A 17,136-nucleotide genomic window follows, 5' to 3' on the forward strand; every position below is an offset into this window, starting at 1 on the left:
AATAAAAAAGAAGGGGCATAAATGTCTTTGACTGAGTCTGACTGAAGAATGATACTTTCCTTAACAAACTCCGTTCATTTCTCCGTCAAATCATTGACGTATTCCGTTTAGTTATTATTTTTTTTATTTTTTTATCAACATTCCATTTAGTTAATTCATCTGCATCACTGCACTGTGGGTTAAAAATCTGGAAACTAGTGAGTGTTAGAGCAGGTCCATTAGGGGTCGTCAAGTTTTTTTGACACAGATTCATAGGTGTATTGGGTTTAAAAAAAAAAGAAAAAAGGTCCAACTTTGATGAACCGATCCTTCCCGTCGACCTTGATGAACCCGTATCCGAACCACCTGGCGGAAGCGGATTGGAAAAGAAAACAGCGTAATTTTTCGTTTCTCTCTTCTCAATTTTCTCTTTCTCTCTCTTCTCAATTTTTTTGTTGTTCCTTCCACGACGAAGGATCCAACGACCGAGCCGATATCTTCTCCGTCGCCACCGGCGTTCTTCAATTGAATCGAGTGATCTCCTTAATCCACCATCCATGGATCGAGCTTCGCTCCTCATCCTCCTCTGTATATTCTTATCTGACCGCGGCTAATAAAACTCCAGATAAGCTCGATTTAGTAGCCAAATCGCCGATGATTTTCCCGCTCAGCTACTCCTCCCTTCCGCCGCGAGTCGAGGATCTCCGCCGCCGTCGTCTCCAACAATCTCAGCTCCCCAATGCTCACATGAAGCTCTACGACGACCTCCTTACCAACGGGTTTGAATTTTGAATAATTAGCAATTTGTTTTCAATGAAGATCCTGATTTTTCCTCAGGATATTCGTGAAAATTGTGGTTTCCTCAATCTTATGCAGCTACTATACGACACGATTATGGATAGGGACACCTCCACAGGAGTTTGCTTTTATTGTAGATACTGGAAGTACTGTCACTTAGACTTGGAAATTGTTTTTGGTTTGTAGCATCAGGTGATTAACTTACTTTGATCTTCGTAGATACTTGTTTGTAGAAGAAGATGATCTTCAGGGAGTAACGTATGATGTAGCTATGGTGAAATCAATTAGATTTCAGTAGCGCTTTGATTAAGGTGTAATGAGAGTATTGAGTCTGTTTTAATTCTCCTTTTCGATGAGTTTTGCTGCAGAGTTTATGCTTTGCCTTTCTCTGATTAGGCTTGGAAATGGTTTTTGGTTTTGATCGTGGTAAGCTCAGTATTGTAGATCAGCTTGTTGACAAGGGTGTTATCGAGGACTATTTTTCGTTGTGTTATGGAGGAATGGAAGTTGGTGGTGGTGCTATGGTACTTGGTAAAATATCTCCTCCAGCTGGTATGGTGTTTTCCCGTTGGGATCCTTTCCGCAGGTAGAGTAGATATTGAGCTTCTCACACATCACTGTAGTTTCGGGTGTTTGCAGTCCATACTATACCATTGACCTGAAACAAATGCATGTTGCTGGCAAGTCTCTAAAGCTAAACCCAAAGGTCTTTAACGGAAAGCATGGAACCGTGTTGGATAGTGGAACAACGTATGCTTATTTTCCAAAGAATGCGGTAAGTATCTTAAGTCGTACAAACATTTGCTCATTGTTTTTGCTACTCTGTATCTGAGAGTATAAGCATATGCATCACAATCCTTTAGACATTAAGAAGTGATATTCTGTTACTGAGTTGTTAGGAGCTGTCAGACCATCAATGGATGATGTTCGGCAAGAAAATTCACTTTTATAAGCTTAGAATAGAATCTGTTGGTGGTTCTTTGTTATTATAATTTCATGTGAATATGTCATATTGTGTAGGTCATTAAAGAAATTCCATCTCTCAAACGGATCCATGTTCCAGACCCAAATTATGATGATATTTGTTGTATGTTTCTTAATAAATTTTATACTTCTTAAAAGTACTATTAAATGTTTTTTATAATTTCAATATTTTTTCTACTTGTAATAAATTGTATTTTTGTTTTATAATAATTCTGTGTTTAAATTCTTTTCTAAAATTAAATTATTTAAATTTTTTTTAAAAAAATATTTTATTTGGGATGAACCTCAATTTAGAGTTCACTAATGGAACCCAAAAAATATTCAAGTTCATCCTTCAACTCAAAACACAAAAAAAAAATAATATTATATAAAGTAAATTTTTAGATAGACACATAATCGATACTGTTAACTGTTAAGTGCTATGCATAAGATAGATTAAAAGCGTTCTTCGTTCTTCTTCAATAACATATCTTCAAGCATAACCGGTCCATTGTGGATTCTACCAGCCAGATCGAGGATCTTTACACTTTTAAACAATGTGAAAGCTTCAGCTGCAAGCAATAGTGGTTTTATTATACACTTTCCAGCATGAAAGACAAATCTATATATCAAGCATAAAGAATCAGGTTTTTGCTCATTATAATGTAGTTTGTGTGCGTAAGAAGATTGAAGTTACAGAAATACAAAAGCCATAACTCCACAGAGATTACTATAGAAGTACAACAGACAGACTATAAAAGCCTGTTTGTTAACAGATATTCCCAGGGCTTGTTGAAGCTAATCTTGCTGCAATTTATGGGCTAAAGGTCGCTGAGACACTCTTCTGCGTTTCGCTCCCCAAGATACAACCAAACAGTTTGGTTCTTTCCTCTTTGTCCCAAGATAACCTTGACAGTTTTCAGAACCACAATTGCACTTTACTTCTGGACCAAACTGCACAAATCTGCATAAACAAAAAAACACAGCCTAATTTATCAGAATCTCAGATTGCTTAATAAGCTCATCACCAATGGTCCAGAAGTTGACCTGTAATCATATGTAAGTGGCTCTCCTGCTTCTATTTGACGAGCTGCAAAGACACCAACACGGGTCTCACCTTCAACTTGCCTGTTGAAACCACCACACATTCACATGGATTAGACTTGAATCATTCTCTATCGAGCATCATCGACATATACATATCATATAATCTGTGGTTTACCACTTCTCCAATACACAGTTTGGGTTGCAACTGTGATTCAGAAAGCGAGAAGCATTCCCTTTAAAGGTGGCATCAATCGTGAAGTCTTTTTGAATCTCACACATGTAAAAGTCTTTCATGCCGTTGTGCTTCATATCCCAAAGCCTTTGCTCACATTGAGCATCACTAATCACTATGGACAGAGTGAGAAGAATCACTAAAAAAACTCTGTGTCTTTTCCACCACAACCAAAAAGCTCAGTTTAGCTTACCTTCACCGATGTATTCAACAATGAAGTCCTCTTTGTTGATGGATTCTGCTGCCTCTACTCCCCAACCGCAAAGTTTGGTCTGTAAAAACAATAGCATGATATGTCAAGTCAAAAAGAGTGTTATAAAGCAGGAATCAGGTAAACAAGTACTAATATTACCTTAACAATTTTGATCTTCTTCTCTTTGCGGAACGGTCTGTTTCCACAAGTTTCAGGGCATCGGCATCCCTTTGAACAGCTTATGCATTGAACTCTGAGAGAAATGTTTTTTAAAATCAGAAACCATTCAAGCGATGTATCATTTTTTTTTTAAGATAAGAGGTCGGTTGGTTAATCAATCAGAATACCTGCAAACACAGCTCCTGCAGCAAGTAGGGCCACAGTTTGTGCAGCCAACACCATCATTAGCATTATCACGCTTCTTCTTCACAAGGTAAATATCTGAACTCGGTCAAGGAAAGACACGCCTATGTAGTGAGAAATGACAACCATGTGCTTATGTCACTAATAACGAATTGATAAGAAAGTTTTGTATAGAAACTATGAAGGATACTGCGCCTGATGTGCACATAAGGAGGCAGAACATCTTTCGCAACAGAATCTTTCCATGTCAAGTCAATCTTGAACTCCTCCTCAACATATGGCAAAGGCAATTGGCAAAAGACCTCCTGAATTTGAAAGTAAAGGAAATTACTTGCCTCGCTCATGTAAGAAAAAACAGTATCCAGCTTTCCAATCTCTTTCTTTCTTTTGACTTTTCAAGCCAAAAGTCTGTATAAGAATTAGTTTCCTTCCCTAGACTATCTAATTTCACACTCCCAAGAGTTAATAGTCGCATCGGTAGCACGATGCAAGGAAACACTGACCTCCATCTCACTTTGTGCCACTGCATGCTGCTCAACGAACAGATATAGTATCAGTCCTGTAAGTGAGTGTGTATGAGAATACAGATTTTAAGAAAAATTCAGATAAGAGAAACTGGAAAATCGACCTTCCTGTCTAGCCGCCAATCAGTTGGATGCCTCCAACAGACTGCTTTTCCTGGTTGGTCTTTCAGGTGAAGTATTTCTTTTGGCCATGGAGCATGCTTATCGTGAGCCGCCACTGGGCACTTTACACACCGCCATTGAGTTCTTTTTTTGCAGACAAAGCACTCCTGCATACAACATTCTATCAGATGAACGACAATGATAGTGCGTAATCGAACTAATACAATTCAGTTCCCTATTTAAATAGAAAACAAGCTAATAAAAATGAAGAAACCTTGCTTATACTAAACATTGCAAGAATATCTTACATGTTGAGTGCACCTAAATTTGCCGGAATTTGAAAAACCGAGACTTTCTTTAGCACAGAGCGCGTGATAAGCGCCTTGGCAGCCACGAACAGAACACAACAATTCTTCTCCCGGGTACACCAGCTTATGGCAAACAAGACAGTCAACCTGACACCAAATCCCATATTGTCATTGTCTCAATTGTCTGAATAAAATTCCACACGTCGCTAATTGACTTCAAGATTCGATGACCAAGATAACTCTAAAATAGTAAACTAATACTCAAACGGTAACTTTCTGATTATGAGACGATGATTTATATAAAATCCTAACTGGAGCAAGAAAGGGTGTGTTTTCTTAGAATACACAGTCAACAAATGATAAAATTCACATCAATTTCAATACTCTTCTATTCCTTCCCCCAAAATTGATAACTCCAAACAAGAAGTATTCCGAAAAGTCATTGCAGAGCTCACAATCTCACCACCAACAAAAAAAAACGCGGGAAAAACAAAACAATTGATAATTACATAGACAGAAAGCACCAAAATACCATTTTCTTAGCACCAACAAGAAAAGGGAGGAAACATCTCGACTCCGAAACACCGGAATCCACTCTTCTCTTGATCCAATCCCTCACATGATCTTCTAGAATCAACCCTTTCTTGACTCGGTCATGTTTCCCGGTACTAGCAGTGACTCCATTAGCAATTTCGATGTCTCTGACCTCTTTCTGCGGAGGAAGCATCGGCATATGTTTCCGATCGCAGTCTCCGGCTATGTTTTCCGGGGGATTGATCGATTTGGCTAGTTCCGGCCCTGAAGCCTCCGGAATAAATGCAGGGGAACACGTGAGAGCTACAGATGCCGACATCGACATGTTGTCTAGATCTAACATCTTAACACGTGAAGTCGAGAGGAAGAGGAAGATGGTTACTTAAGTTGGTAAGAAAGAAGCGAAATGAAAAAATATGGAGGGAAATTAAGGCGGGAGAAGATTTGTACAACTTTCTTTTAATATGGGTTTATTGGGTCAAAAGACCCGAAAATAAGGATTTGTCTTTGTTTCATTAGCAATGGGCTAACTCACATCCAGAAATTTGTTAAAGAGTAGATGATTGTCGTACATTTATATATTGTCCACAAATCTTTTAAATAATCGATGTGGGATATTCTAACACACATTCTAAAACGTGAAATTTGTGGGATTGGATATCTATGGATATGACCTATATTCAAAAAATTAAAATCTTGGGTTCTGATACCATATTAGCAGTTGGAGAAGAATAGAAAAAGTTGTTAAAGATATTTCTCTGATTAGATTGAAATAAATATGACCTTTTACACTTATATACATTTGAGTTAACTAAAAATGGGCATATTTATTTAGTCTAATCTGTGTTATAAAAGTAAAGCAGACAATGTTTCAAGTCAGAGTTTGTGGCGGTAAAATGAAAAATATGAGTAAAATTTTTGGAATCCACCTTCATTATTTATGCATATTAATTCATATTTTTTACGTTTATATATACGAAGTGAATCATTCTATTATAAACACAACAACATCTCATTTTTAATTTTTTTTTTTTCGACAACAACATCTCATTTTTAATTATAAACATCATTCTCTCTCTTTTACCAGTATTTCTATTTTTTCGGATATAAACTTTTCGCTTTTATTTATATCTATCTTTATAATAAATTATATCTATTATTATAACATTTAACAATTTTTTCTCTTCTTCACCTATTGTTAATATGTTTCTCCAAATTTGGTAGCAAACGTCTTGTATTTCTAATGTTTTTTCGTAAAAGCCCCAAACTTTTCTTCTACCTGCTAAATTTTTTTCTTACACCTAAAAACCAAACATCATATCTACCTGTAACGATGCTGCACGCAATTATCAATGTTGTTAAAACCGAACTGAACAAACTGCTTAAAAATTAATCAAACCATGATTTAGAAGTATATCTGATTCGGATTCCGGAGTTCGGTTTGTTAGTTACAATTTGGATCATATTTTAGTTTGGTTTTCTCAAATTAAATCACGCTAGATAAATTAGGTCTTTTTATAATTAATGTAATTACTTTCCACCCACATATTACATCTTTACGTTAAAAATCATTGTACATTCATTGGATTATTGCAATAGTGAACGTAAAACTAACATATAATAATCTTAAAATACAAAAGTATAAGTTCGCTATATAAAAAATACAGCTAAATCATATTAGTATGTTTTCTTTTTCAATTTCATATATATAGGTTTTTTTCCATTCTGGTACTTATATATGTACGATAAAAATTGGATGGTGAAACTATCATAGAAATTCATATTTTCTTGAGTTATTTTCAGCAATAACATATTGGAAAACAATAAAAGTTACACGCTGATTAATCGAGTTTTCGTAATAATTTAAGTTAGTGTAACTATTGTCTATACTCCAACAAAACGGCAAAACCAAAAAGAAAAACTTGAATCGAAACTGGATTAGGCACTCAACACCCTTACCATTAACAAGACTTTGAAGAAACCCCACAATTTGAACAAAGAAAAAACAAAAATAAGAAACATATAAACCAAAATGGCAAGCAAAATCAAAGCATGAAAAAAAGGAAAAAAAAAAAAAAACCGGTTAACCATATATAATTAGTTGATTTGTGGGGTTGTACTTGTCCAGTGCTGTATAGAGTTTTCTGACCTAAATAAAATTGTCCAACCCGGCCTCTAACACAAATGTATATTGCTTTGTCAAACTTTATCTACTATTTGTCGACAAAATCTATTAAAATCCCAATTTAAACAGAAAATGTTTTGAAATTTACCACGTTGTCTATATTAATATATACCTTTTTTAGTTTGCTAGATTTTTATATACATCTAGAAAGATGGTAAGTAATCTTTAAAAATGTAAATAACTACCCATTCCATGTATTGTTTATTCTTAATCCTCCTCGCAAGAAACTCATGGCGTCTAAGAATCGATTTAGATGAAAAACGGACCAACGAAGCAAACTAGAAGATGTGTTCACTTCACGACAACTTGGTTATATATAATATGTACATAATAAATCATTTAGATTTTTCTTAAATATTTTTAAATACGTGTATGCATAGTATATTTTGGAGTAATTCCCTGTATTTTTCATTAATCAATCTATTGGCCAGCTGCATTAGCCCATGCCATGACTTTTTTCTCTTCTAAATCGATTACATTAAAGAAAATAGTAATCCAGTTGTTGAATCCCTAGAAACATTAAAATGGATTCGAATCCATATTTTATTATGAATTCATTTGAACTGTCAAAAGAAAGAACAAAAAATATGTCACAGTCACATTATCATTTATCACTAATTGCTTCGGATAAAATAATCAATCATGAATAGACAAACCATTTAAAATCACATGTGACATACTTTAGACATATTTTGCAGCGTCAAACATTTGTCTCAATTTTCATGGTTATTTCATTATATCTAAGCAAACCAACTCCCGATACAATTATACAAACATACTACGGTATTCTCACTAAAATCTAGCCATCGTCCTCGCTTGAGAGAAACCCGATTTCACTAAAGTCTAGACTCATACATCAACTTTCGAAAAGTAATCTTATTAAAAAAATTTATCGATATATACCGTATCAATTTTGTTTCATTTTTTATGTGTCTGAAGGTATCTAATGGGGCTTGTGTTGTTCACGTAGCATCCCAAAGATGTCGACATTTATGAAAATGTTTTATAATATCTTTAAATCAAGGTCGTTATATATAAATTAAACCTAAGCTGTCATTGGAGGAAGAACAAAATATATTATTATTTTCGTTAAAGGGAGGACTAACAAAATATGATGGCACTTCAAAACGCAAGGCTGTCATTAATGAATTAATCCAAGGCTGCCATTTTAAGTAGGTTATTCCATATAATTTCTAATAAAAATATTTCAAAAACGATGAAACATAATATTTCATTGTTACACATAAACTATGGTGGGTACGAGCTAGTGTGGACTCTTTTGTTTAATTTTAAAATTATCTGAAATTTTGTATGACTTGTTTTGATACTAATACAATAATTCTATTTGGAAATGAAATGATTTTGGTCTTCCAATTAGTCGAAATTATCAAATCACACCATAATTACTGTGATCACCATGCAACCTGAGTTCCGTTTGTTATAGTACTCGTTATGTCCGTTATCCAACTTGTTTCGTTTGTTTCGAAATCCGTTGTCACCGTAGAAACCCTATTACATGCCATTTTTTTTATAGAAAAAATGTAAACATTTGATGATTACTATGTAACGATGTACTAGTAACATGCCAACATTAAATTCTGGGCCAACGGCATTTTTTTGGTAAGCGAACCATTCGTCTAGTTTAGAATTTTATATTCAAATGGTTGAAAGCGTTTAATTTATTAATCAGTTTAATTCAATAATGAATTCAGGTAATACAGACATACATAAATAATACATATGGTTTTGATTAGTACTTGCAGAATTACGAAATTATATTTTTTAAACGCGATTCTGCAAATATTTCGCCAATAAAAAAAGAATTTGTGGAATTAAAAATAAAACACAGAAATACAATCTGCATTTCTACTTAACAAAAATACAAAAAAAAAATATTAGTTTTAAATCGTTTATTTCATTCCGCATTATTTTTTACCTGGTCTTGTGAATCAATCCTCCTTAAAGAATTTCTTATGCCATAAAACCAGTTAAGAGCCCTGGTTAAAGTTAAAAATTAACACTTTAGTGAATACGAAAGTATACTTAGTCTATCAACCATGGAAACGACAAACTAAATTTGGAGTATATGATTAAAATCAAATACGACAAAAAAATAATTAAGAGTTAATCACATGTTGGTTTCGAGAAATGTACATGAGGTTAGGCAAGAAAACCTTGGTGTAAAAACAAAGGTTTTATCGATTTAAAATAATTACGTCACTCCACTTGTGTAACTTTGAAAATAACTAATTGTTTAAAGACACCACAATTTCTGCATTTCTCACCTTCCAACTGTAACTTTATTATTTGTTTGAAACTGACACGGCGGGTAAAAATAATCAGCTGCATCTTTCCTCACACTAAGCAAAACTAGTTTACCCACTGGTAAAACGACACGTCTCAAAAAAGACTGGTCAAATCCGCCACGTAGGTAAATCTTCAAGACGAGGGAGACGAAAGTCACGAAGCTTGCTCGTTTTAAAATTCAAAAGGGGTTTCCTTCTCCGTATAAGTAGGACTACGAAGCATCCACGAACATCTGAAAAAAAAAAAAAAAAATCCGGATATATTGAAAACTAAATTCAGCCGGAGAGAGAGAAATCATCGGTGGTTGATTCCTCCCCGGAGCTCAATTTCGCCGGGGATAGATTCTCGATTGGGGAGAGTAATCATGCAGAAACGGAGAGCGACGAGGGAAAGTGCGAAGATAACGGCGAGAAATGGGAAAGGTTTGGATTCCGGCGAGAAGAAGAGAAGCGAGAAGAGGTTGATGAAGTTCGAGGAGTTGCCGAGGTATCTCAAGGACAACGAGTTCATTCACAATCATTATCGATGCGAGTGGTCTCTCAAGGAAACTTTCCTCAGCGCCTTCTCTTGGCACAATGAGACTCTCAACATTTGGACGTATGTTTATATATTTATCAAATTTCAAATTTCTCTTATGTTTTTGGAAATTGAGATTTATTCGGGTTTGAAATCGGCAGGCACTTGTGTGGGTTTATGATATTCGGTTGGATGATGGTGGTGAGCTCCATGGAAACGACGGAGCTTGGCCTCGCTAGCTTCGTCAGCTTCTTCTCCGGGTAAGATATTCTGACTTCTGAGGTCAATTTAGTCATTTCTCAAGTTTTTTTGTTTTGGCCCTTTCTAATAAAAAATTCAACCTTTCTGGGCTGTGTGGGTCCTAATGACAGAGCAACAATTCGCTGGCCGTGGCCGTCAATGGCAATGGCAAAAGATGTTTACTTCTCCAGCGATCAAACTCTGCATCACGTAAGATTCTTATTTGCCTTCCTTTATATTCTGTCACATTTGTTTATTCTAATTTTAGTAGACATGCAAGCCAATTAGAATAAACAATGTATGATGTTCTGATTGCAACCTGCAGTAAGTGTTAACATTCACCCACCATGTGATGTTTCTGATCTTCTTTGGACTTTCTATCTTTTGTTTGTTGTTTTTACCTTTGGTCATTAGCTAGCTGCTTTAGTATTATAGACTTGCTTTTATGCCCACCTACTTTTGAAATCACATGATTTTATACGGAAATTAAGGAACAATGGACTTATGATTCGTTGTCGATGGGTTTGTTTATTTGGGCACAAATCATGTAAAGTTATTGTAACCTGTCCCCACTATTTGATGTTACTGATCTTTCTTGGATTTTCTCTCACTTCTGTTTTGTGTGTATAGTCTTTCTTTCTGCTCACCTAACTTTCCCAAATCACATGATTCTTCAACGGTTTTAGTTAAATGGATGGTCTTTTGTCAAACAAAACTTATGCGTGTCACTTGGCAGGATTCGAACGTGACACACGCTAGCTCGTTCTTGAATCCTCAAGGAGAAGTTAACTACGAAACAATTCCAAAATGGCCATGGCTCGTCTTCTTATCTGGAGCAATGGGCTGCTTGATCTGCAGTTCCATGTCACACCTCTTCGCTTGCCACTCCAGAAAATTCAACCTCTTCTTCTGGCGCCTAGACTACGCCGGAATCTCCCTCATGATCGTCTGCTCCTTCTTCGCACCTATCTACTACGCATTCTCCTGCCACACGTACTGGCGTCTCTTCTACCTCTCCTCCATCTCAATCCTCGGTCTCCTAGCCATCATCACTCTCCTCTCTCCATCTCTCTCAGCTCCACGTTTCAGGTCTTTCAGAGCAGCTATATTCCTAACAATGGGATTCTCTGGTGTTTTACCAGCCTCACATGTGCTTTACCTTCACAAGGATCACCCAAACGTGCTTGTCGCTCTCGTTTACGAGCTAGCGATGGCTGTGTTGTACGCAACAGGAGCAGGGTTTTATGTTAGCCGCATACCTGAGAGATGGAAGCCCGGTGCTTTCGATATCGCTGGACATAGCCATCAGATATTCCATGTGTTTGTAGTCTTAGGAGCTCTTGCTCATAGTGTTGCCTCTCTTCTTATCATGGATTTTCGACGGGCTTCACCTTCTTGTGCCTTTTGAACCCGAATGCACATTGTAAAACGTTTTAGTGATATTTCATTCAATGTATCAATGTATGTGCACTGCCCCCCCTAGAAGAAGCGGATTCGCAATGTACTAGTACCCAAAATATTCAAAAGAACAAGTAACTTTCTCTTACAAGTATTGAGCTTTGGGACTTGTTCAAGCTTCTAGATTCCATAATCAAATTCATGATATGAAGATCTAATCTAGTTGACTCTGAAGTATTAAACAGAGCCTTATTATTATACTTGCTCTGTATATCTTGAAGGAGTCAAGGAACTTCTCTAATCAGTTGAATTATCGGAAAATGAAAGGGCAAGAAAGATACTGAGAGGAACAACAAGAAATGCAGCAATCTTCAACAGTTCCTCTGTTTCTTTGGAGATCGAACCTATTCTTGACCAATCACCACTATACCTGAAGAGATATTAACAACACTGTGATAAGCATGCATTATCTACTCTGCAATTTTGGCTTTTGCTTTTGAGCTTCTGAGGGTTAAGAAAACTTACCCAGCATCGATGAATCCCAAACCCAGAACAGCGATCGCTGATCGAGCAAGGATTGTGTTCGGGACTTTGATCTGCAGGACCGGTCGTTTTCCGTTTGATTTCTCCGGAAAGTCTCTCTTTTTGGAGACTACAGTGACTAATCCGGCGCCACTTTTCCTGAAGACATTACCAAAACTTCGGAGTATGCCGTTAGGAGAGGTAAAGCTATTGTTTTGTACTTGTAAGGTCAGCATTTCACTTTCCCAGAAATTCAAAGATTAGATTGAAGAGATTCTCAGGCTCGGTACATGGTGGTGATAAGGGCGATGTTGTTTTTGTGATAACAGTGCAGGTTTGAGGGTACTTAAGTAAATGGGCTTCCATTTCTGAAGCTTCTAATTTTCCCACCATAGTTTTGGGCACTAGAGAGTGGAGATTGCTCCTAAAACCCTAGAAACCTCTTGAGCCATGGAGATGCAGGATTCGTTCCAGGTTCATAGGATACCGCAATCGAAGTACGTAGACGGAGTTAGATGGCTCCCACAAGCTTCCGCTTTGAATCGTTTCTTCGCAGCAGCTTTCCATGACCCGGACTGTGAATCTTCGTCAATCGAGATCCAATCGCTTGACCCGAACCCTAGGGGGAATCCGAGTAATAACCCATCAGTAGATTCGTTATCTGCATGGACTTCACCTTCTCGCGTTTCGTCCCTGGAAGTCGCCGGAAGCAGCGGCGGAGGCGGCTCCTTCAAACCAATGGTTTCGGCAGCCACGTCTTCCGGTTCGCTCCACGTTTTGATGGCTGATCTGGTGGAAGGAGCTGCGATTGAGGAGGTTTACGCGGCGGAGGGAGAGAGGTTTCACGTGGGACGCGTGGAGGGTGTGGATTGGAGGGAGGCTGGAGAATGTGTGACGGTCGGTGATGATGGGAGAGTGAATGTAGTGACGGTTTCGAATGGTGAAGGGCTAAGATACAGAAGGGTCTTTGACGGGAACGGTCTGGTGGCTTATAGAGCCGTGAAATGGGCGTCTCCGACTGAGTTTGTCACTGGAGGATACGGTTTTGGTCTGCAATTGTGGGATCAGAGGAAGCCTGGTGAAGCTGTCTCGCAGCTCAAAGGAAACTGGTGAGTTCTTAATTCTCTTAAATGGTTTCATAACAACTGCTTCTGTTAGTTTGTAGGTTAATCTGGTTATGAATTCTTTGGCTTGTTTGCTCTTCAATGATATGGAACTTGAAAAGTTTGTTCATTTGGGTTATAACACACTCTTTATCAGTTGATTTTGTGAGCTTTGTAGCTGGTAAAGATGAGAATGGGAAAGGTGAATCCTTTGATTTAGACATACTGTGTCTCATTTGATAATAATATTGTAGGTTTCAAGGCAAAACTTCTGCAGTTGTACACTCCATTGACATTCATCCATCCAGAAAGCACACTTGCATTGTAAGTATTTGTTTCTGTATGAGGTTTGTGTTAGAAATCTGATGTAAGCTCATATCTTTTGAAGTTTGAACAGCGTCTTCATTATTTAGATCCTCAATCTTTTCCAAATTTCGGGGATTAGCCTTTGATAATTTTCCTTTCTCTTGTCCTCTTTACTTAAAAATGAATCATTTGGTTTTCGTGTTGGAATGTTAAACCACTTTGTCACATTACATACGAGTACCCTCTTGATACGTACTACGTAGTCCATCACAATTTTCTTGTATATATTCACAGTTTCACATACACACACAAACAGAAATTCGGTGTAGCTGTTAGTATTCACACAAGCTATACGCAAGATTTAATAACTTTATCTTGATGCGGTGTATATAGGCAGGAGGTTCTTCAGGTACTATTTTTGCTTGGGATCTTCGGTGGCCAAAGCAACCCATCGTTCTTTCTGGTGTTGGATCAAGTGAGAGTGTAAACAATCCTCTGTCTGAAAGTGAGGTATGGGAAGTTCAATATGATTCATACACAAAATCCAACATCTCATCCTCAAGGATTCTCCCTGTTATGACCTGCTCTGAAGATGGCATCCTTGGTATCATCGAGCAAGGTATTTAAGCCTTTCTACCACATTTTTTTCGTGTTTATTGTATGCTTTACCTAACTGATGTTTTTTTTTTGTATTTTTTTGTCCTGATTATTTTGCTCAGGGGAAGAACCGATCGAGCTTCTGGCTGAACCTTGTGCCATTAACAGTTTTGACATCGACAGACAAAATCCACAGGTGAAAACATCATCTAACTCTGTTTAAGCCTCCTCGTTTACTTGGACCAATCAACTGTGTTTTCTCAATCCGGTACATTGGATTCTGCAGGATGTGATATGTAGCTTAGAATGGGAATCAATAGCAGTCTTCTCAAGGCCTTAGCAAATAAAATCAGATCCCTGATATGGAACCGTGCACGGTAAAATATGTTTTTGGTTTGCTTCTCTGAGCCACACAACAAAGTAATGAGGAAGGTGGTGGACCTGGTGGTCATAGATGGTGAGAGACAAGTTTTAAAGACGAAAAATGTTGGAATAAACAAAATTGAATGTGTTATAGTTTCATTATAACAAGAAGTTCTCTTAAGTATACAATATGTATCTTAACACTTGAGTTAGCGCAATTCAAAGATTTTCGATAATCCTTCTCTATATCGCTGTATCAGTGTGTATATGTTTACAGACACAAATCTGACACGTGGCAAAAAAGAAGTCGGCCACCGTAGGACCCACCGGAGCTAATACTTGGCCCTGTAATGAGCCGTAGAATGTTGAAATCTCTCTTTTTGTTTTCTTTTTCATTTCTTTTAAGTGATTTAGAATTTTAACACAAGAAGTTTTCAAACCACAATCAAAGATGAGATGACATGCCCCACGCAAATTTAAAGGTCACATTAAGCTTTTAATCATTCAAGATTATTTCACCAAATACATTCCAGCTCTATTCTTTGAGATATTCCAGCATTTCATCATTATTTTACAGGATTAGTCACTGTTTTTGATACAGACCCTTTCTTTCAGTTTGTTTTTGTTTGTTTTTCTGTAGAATTCGAATTGCGAAATCATTATTATTTTTTTTAATGCTGAGAAAAGTTGAAGAACTTTGTCCTGTTTGTGATCTGAGATATTTTTGTAACCTGTCAACTTTTGATATTGATACGGAACCATTTTTGTCTGGCGTGGCTTAGTGAGTGATTACATTCCCTTTTTAGATAATTTCTTTCTTCGATTTTATTCATAATTCTGTGTATTTCATTCTATTCCCTTTGAAGTGTTTCCTCTGTTCAAAAGATTAATTTAGTCATCACTCTCATAGGATCTGCAAGTTCATCAATCAAAGTCTTCTTCTTCTACAACTTTCGTGGTACATTTAAGATTATTTCTTTCCTCATTAAGATTCTGCTGCTTATTTTGGAGAACCAAAACAAACTTTTTTTTGTAATTTATCCTTGTCTTGAACTTTTTTTATGGAATCATGAAAATATTTACAGAACATTGTGTATCTATAAATCTGTTATCTATGTGTGTGTTGCAGAATATGGTAGAACGAAGCCGCAGCTTCAAAATACCAGGAGCCGAGACAACTGATCTAAGAATCGCTCTTTATGAGCGCAAAGAAGTAGTTGAGAGGCTCCAAGAGGAGTTGAATGCAGAGAGAGAAGCATCTGCCACGTCAGCGAGCGAGGCAATGTCAATGATTCTTAGGCTGCAAGGAGAGAAAGCTGAGCTGGCAATGGAAGCTGGACAATACAAGAGAATGGTCGAAGAGGAAATGTCTCACGCTGAGATGTCGTTTGCGCTTTTGGAGGATTTTATTTACCAGAAAGAGATTGAAATCACTGCTCTTGAGTACCAAGTGGAAGCTTATAGAAGCCAGCTTTTGAGCTTGGGGTATAGTGACTTGAATAGCTTAGATGTTAAGCTTCAAGAAAATGACGATCAAGATGAGAATGTGTTGAAGATGAAGATGGATCATCTGTCACTGAGAGATAGATCTCAAACACCCTCTCCGGTTACTGATCTTTCGATTCCGGTGGAAAAGGAGGTTATTGAGGAGAGCTTGGATTCACAGAAGAGTTCCTTAGATGTGTACTGGGAGCAGATCAAGAAACTGGATGAGCAAGTCAAAGAGCTTACAGATTTTAGAGATTCGATGCAATACAATACTTCATTGTCTGAATCTGGATTAAACAAGGGAGAAGAAGATGTTGCAAGCTCATCAAAGTTTCAAGAAGATACAAAAAGAAACGAGAAAGCAAAGCGTTTGTGTAAAATTGATGACACTTTGGCGATAAAGGTTGCAAAGCTGACGAAGATGGAAAAGAAATCTCCTAAGCAGACAAAAGACAGAAGCGGCAAGAGAAACCGTGCAGAGTATCAAGCTGAGTTTCAGCGGTTGAGACAGAGGGTAGAACGGCTTGAGCGGGGAAAAACTAACACAGACCCTGAAAATAGTGGAGTGCTTAAGCAAGAAGAGATTAGTATACTGAAGGAAATGAAGGAGGGGATAAGTTCTGTGCAATCATCTGAAGTAAAGATGTTGAATACAATGGAGAACTTAATACAACCTTGGATTGATCCAGCCATTGTTTCTGTTCAAGAGGTATATGCATACTTATTTTTCATTGGTAAAAATTACTCAGTATTGTAAGTACTACTTACAAATATTTGACATGTCATTGAAACAGGCAATGCTTTACTTCTGGCTATGAGACAAAGAAAAGAAAGGTACAAGAAGATTTTTGTTTTAGTTTTGAGTGTTTGTCATTGTGTTATGTTTTTGTTTGCTTGAAGTCGAAATCTGCAACTCTATGTATAAAAAGCCTCACGAATTTTCTGTGTAGATTGTCTTTGTATAGGAATTACCAAAAACGTTTATCTTGTAAATTTTTTGTGTATAATTATCTATTGAAGAGAAATGCAAGGTATTGACAAGAACAAGTTAAGACTTATTGAGTGATA

General features: G+C 37.0%; 6 protein-coding genes across 12 annotated transcripts; 4 read left to right on the top strand and 2 right to left on the bottom strand.

The window, feature by feature from the left end:
* The first annotated feature begins 278 nt into the window (after window positions 1-278).
* Window positions 279-1,972, top strand: LOC18030862. Of its 7 annotated transcripts, none has more exons than XR_002896829.1 (5): window positions 283-758; window positions 856-969; window positions 1,214-1,363; window positions 1,401-1,552; window positions 1,798-1,972. XR_002896829.1 is itself a non-coding variant. In XM_024149485.1 (4 exons), exons 1-4 carry the CDS (start codon window positions 298-300, stop codon window positions 1,894-1,896), a joined length of 846 nt encoding a protein of 281 aa, XP_024005253.1. In that variant the 5' UTR covers window positions 285-297; the 3' UTR covers window positions 1,897-1,972. The 7 variants fall into 7 exon arrangements, 1 of the variants encoding a protein (XP_024005253.1); XR_002896827.1 differs by having other exon boundaries at window positions 288-758; window positions 1,222-1,363; XR_002896830.1 differs by having other exon boundaries at window positions 289-758; window positions 1,222-1,363; window positions 1,417-1,552.
* Window positions 1,973-2,367: 395 nt separating this feature from the next.
* On the bottom strand, window positions 2,368-5,390 carry LOC18030863 (histone-lysine N-methyltransferase ASHR3). The gene is made up of 11 exons (XM_006412596.2): window positions 5,042-5,390; window positions 4,510-4,656; window positions 4,204-4,368; window positions 4,079-4,105; window positions 3,766-3,880; window positions 3,560-3,653; window positions 3,372-3,465; window positions 3,213-3,291; window positions 2,963-3,134; window positions 2,788-2,868; window positions 2,368-2,704 (listed from the first exon to the last, which is right to left on the bottom strand). The coding sequence occupies exons 1-11, from the start codon at window positions 5,384-5,386 to the stop codon at window positions 2,539-2,541; spliced, it is 1,485 nt and encodes a 494-aa protein (XP_006412659.1). The 5' UTR covers window positions 5,387-5,390; the 3' UTR covers window positions 2,368-2,538.
* Window positions 5,391-9,776: 4,386 nt separating this feature from the next.
* LOC18030864 (heptahelical transmembrane protein 2) lies at window positions 9,777-11,793 on the top strand. Its single transcript, XM_024149451.1, has 4 exons — window positions 9,777-10,132; window positions 10,213-10,311; window positions 10,423-10,501; window positions 11,028-11,793. Exons 1-4 carry the CDS (start codon window positions 9,900-9,902, stop codon window positions 11,697-11,699), a joined length of 1,083 nt encoding a protein of 360 aa, XP_024005219.1. The 5' UTR covers window positions 9,777-9,899; the 3' UTR covers window positions 11,700-11,793.
* A 17-nt stretch (window positions 11,794-11,810) lies between these two features.
* LOC18030866 lies at window positions 11,811-12,507 on the bottom strand. Its single transcript, XM_006412597.2, has 2 exons — window positions 12,215-12,507; window positions 11,811-12,119 (listed from the first exon to the last, which is right to left on the bottom strand). The coding sequence occupies exons 1-2, from the start codon at window positions 12,445-12,447 to the stop codon at window positions 11,987-11,989; spliced, it is 366 nt and encodes a 121-aa protein (XP_006412660.1). The 5' UTR covers window positions 12,448-12,507; the 3' UTR covers window positions 11,811-11,986.
* Window positions 12,307-14,826, top strand: LOC18030865 (nuclear pore complex protein NUP43). Its single transcript, XM_006412600.2, has 6 exons — window positions 12,307-12,412; window positions 12,541-13,320; window positions 13,569-13,638; window positions 14,014-14,239; window positions 14,340-14,413; window positions 14,504-14,826. The coding sequence occupies exons 2-6, from the start codon at window positions 12,662-12,664 to the stop codon at window positions 14,555-14,557; spliced, it is 1,083 nt and encodes a 360-aa protein (XP_006412663.1). The 5' UTR covers window positions 12,307-12,412; window positions 12,541-12,661; the 3' UTR covers window positions 14,558-14,826.
* A 297-nt stretch (window positions 14,827-15,123) lies between these two features.
* LOC18030867 (probable myosin-binding protein 6) lies at window positions 15,124-17,106 on the top strand. The gene is made up of 3 exons (XM_006412601.2): window positions 15,124-15,538; window positions 15,710-16,777; window positions 16,863-17,106. The coding sequence occupies exons 2-3, from the start codon at window positions 15,713-15,715 to the stop codon at window positions 16,884-16,886; spliced, it is 1,089 nt and encodes a 362-aa protein (XP_006412664.1). The 5' UTR covers window positions 15,124-15,538; window positions 15,710-15,712; the 3' UTR covers window positions 16,887-17,106.
* Window positions 17,107-17,136: the final 30 nt, after the last annotated feature.

The sequence above is a fragment of the Eutrema salsugineum genome, unplaced genomic scaffold, assembly GCF_000478725.1.
Source record: "Eutrema salsugineum unplaced genomic scaffold, Eutsalg1_0 scaffold_1, whole genome shotgun sequence".
Taxonomy (NCBI): domain Eukaryota; kingdom Viridiplantae; phylum Streptophyta; class Magnoliopsida; order Brassicales; family Brassicaceae; genus Eutrema; species Eutrema salsugineum.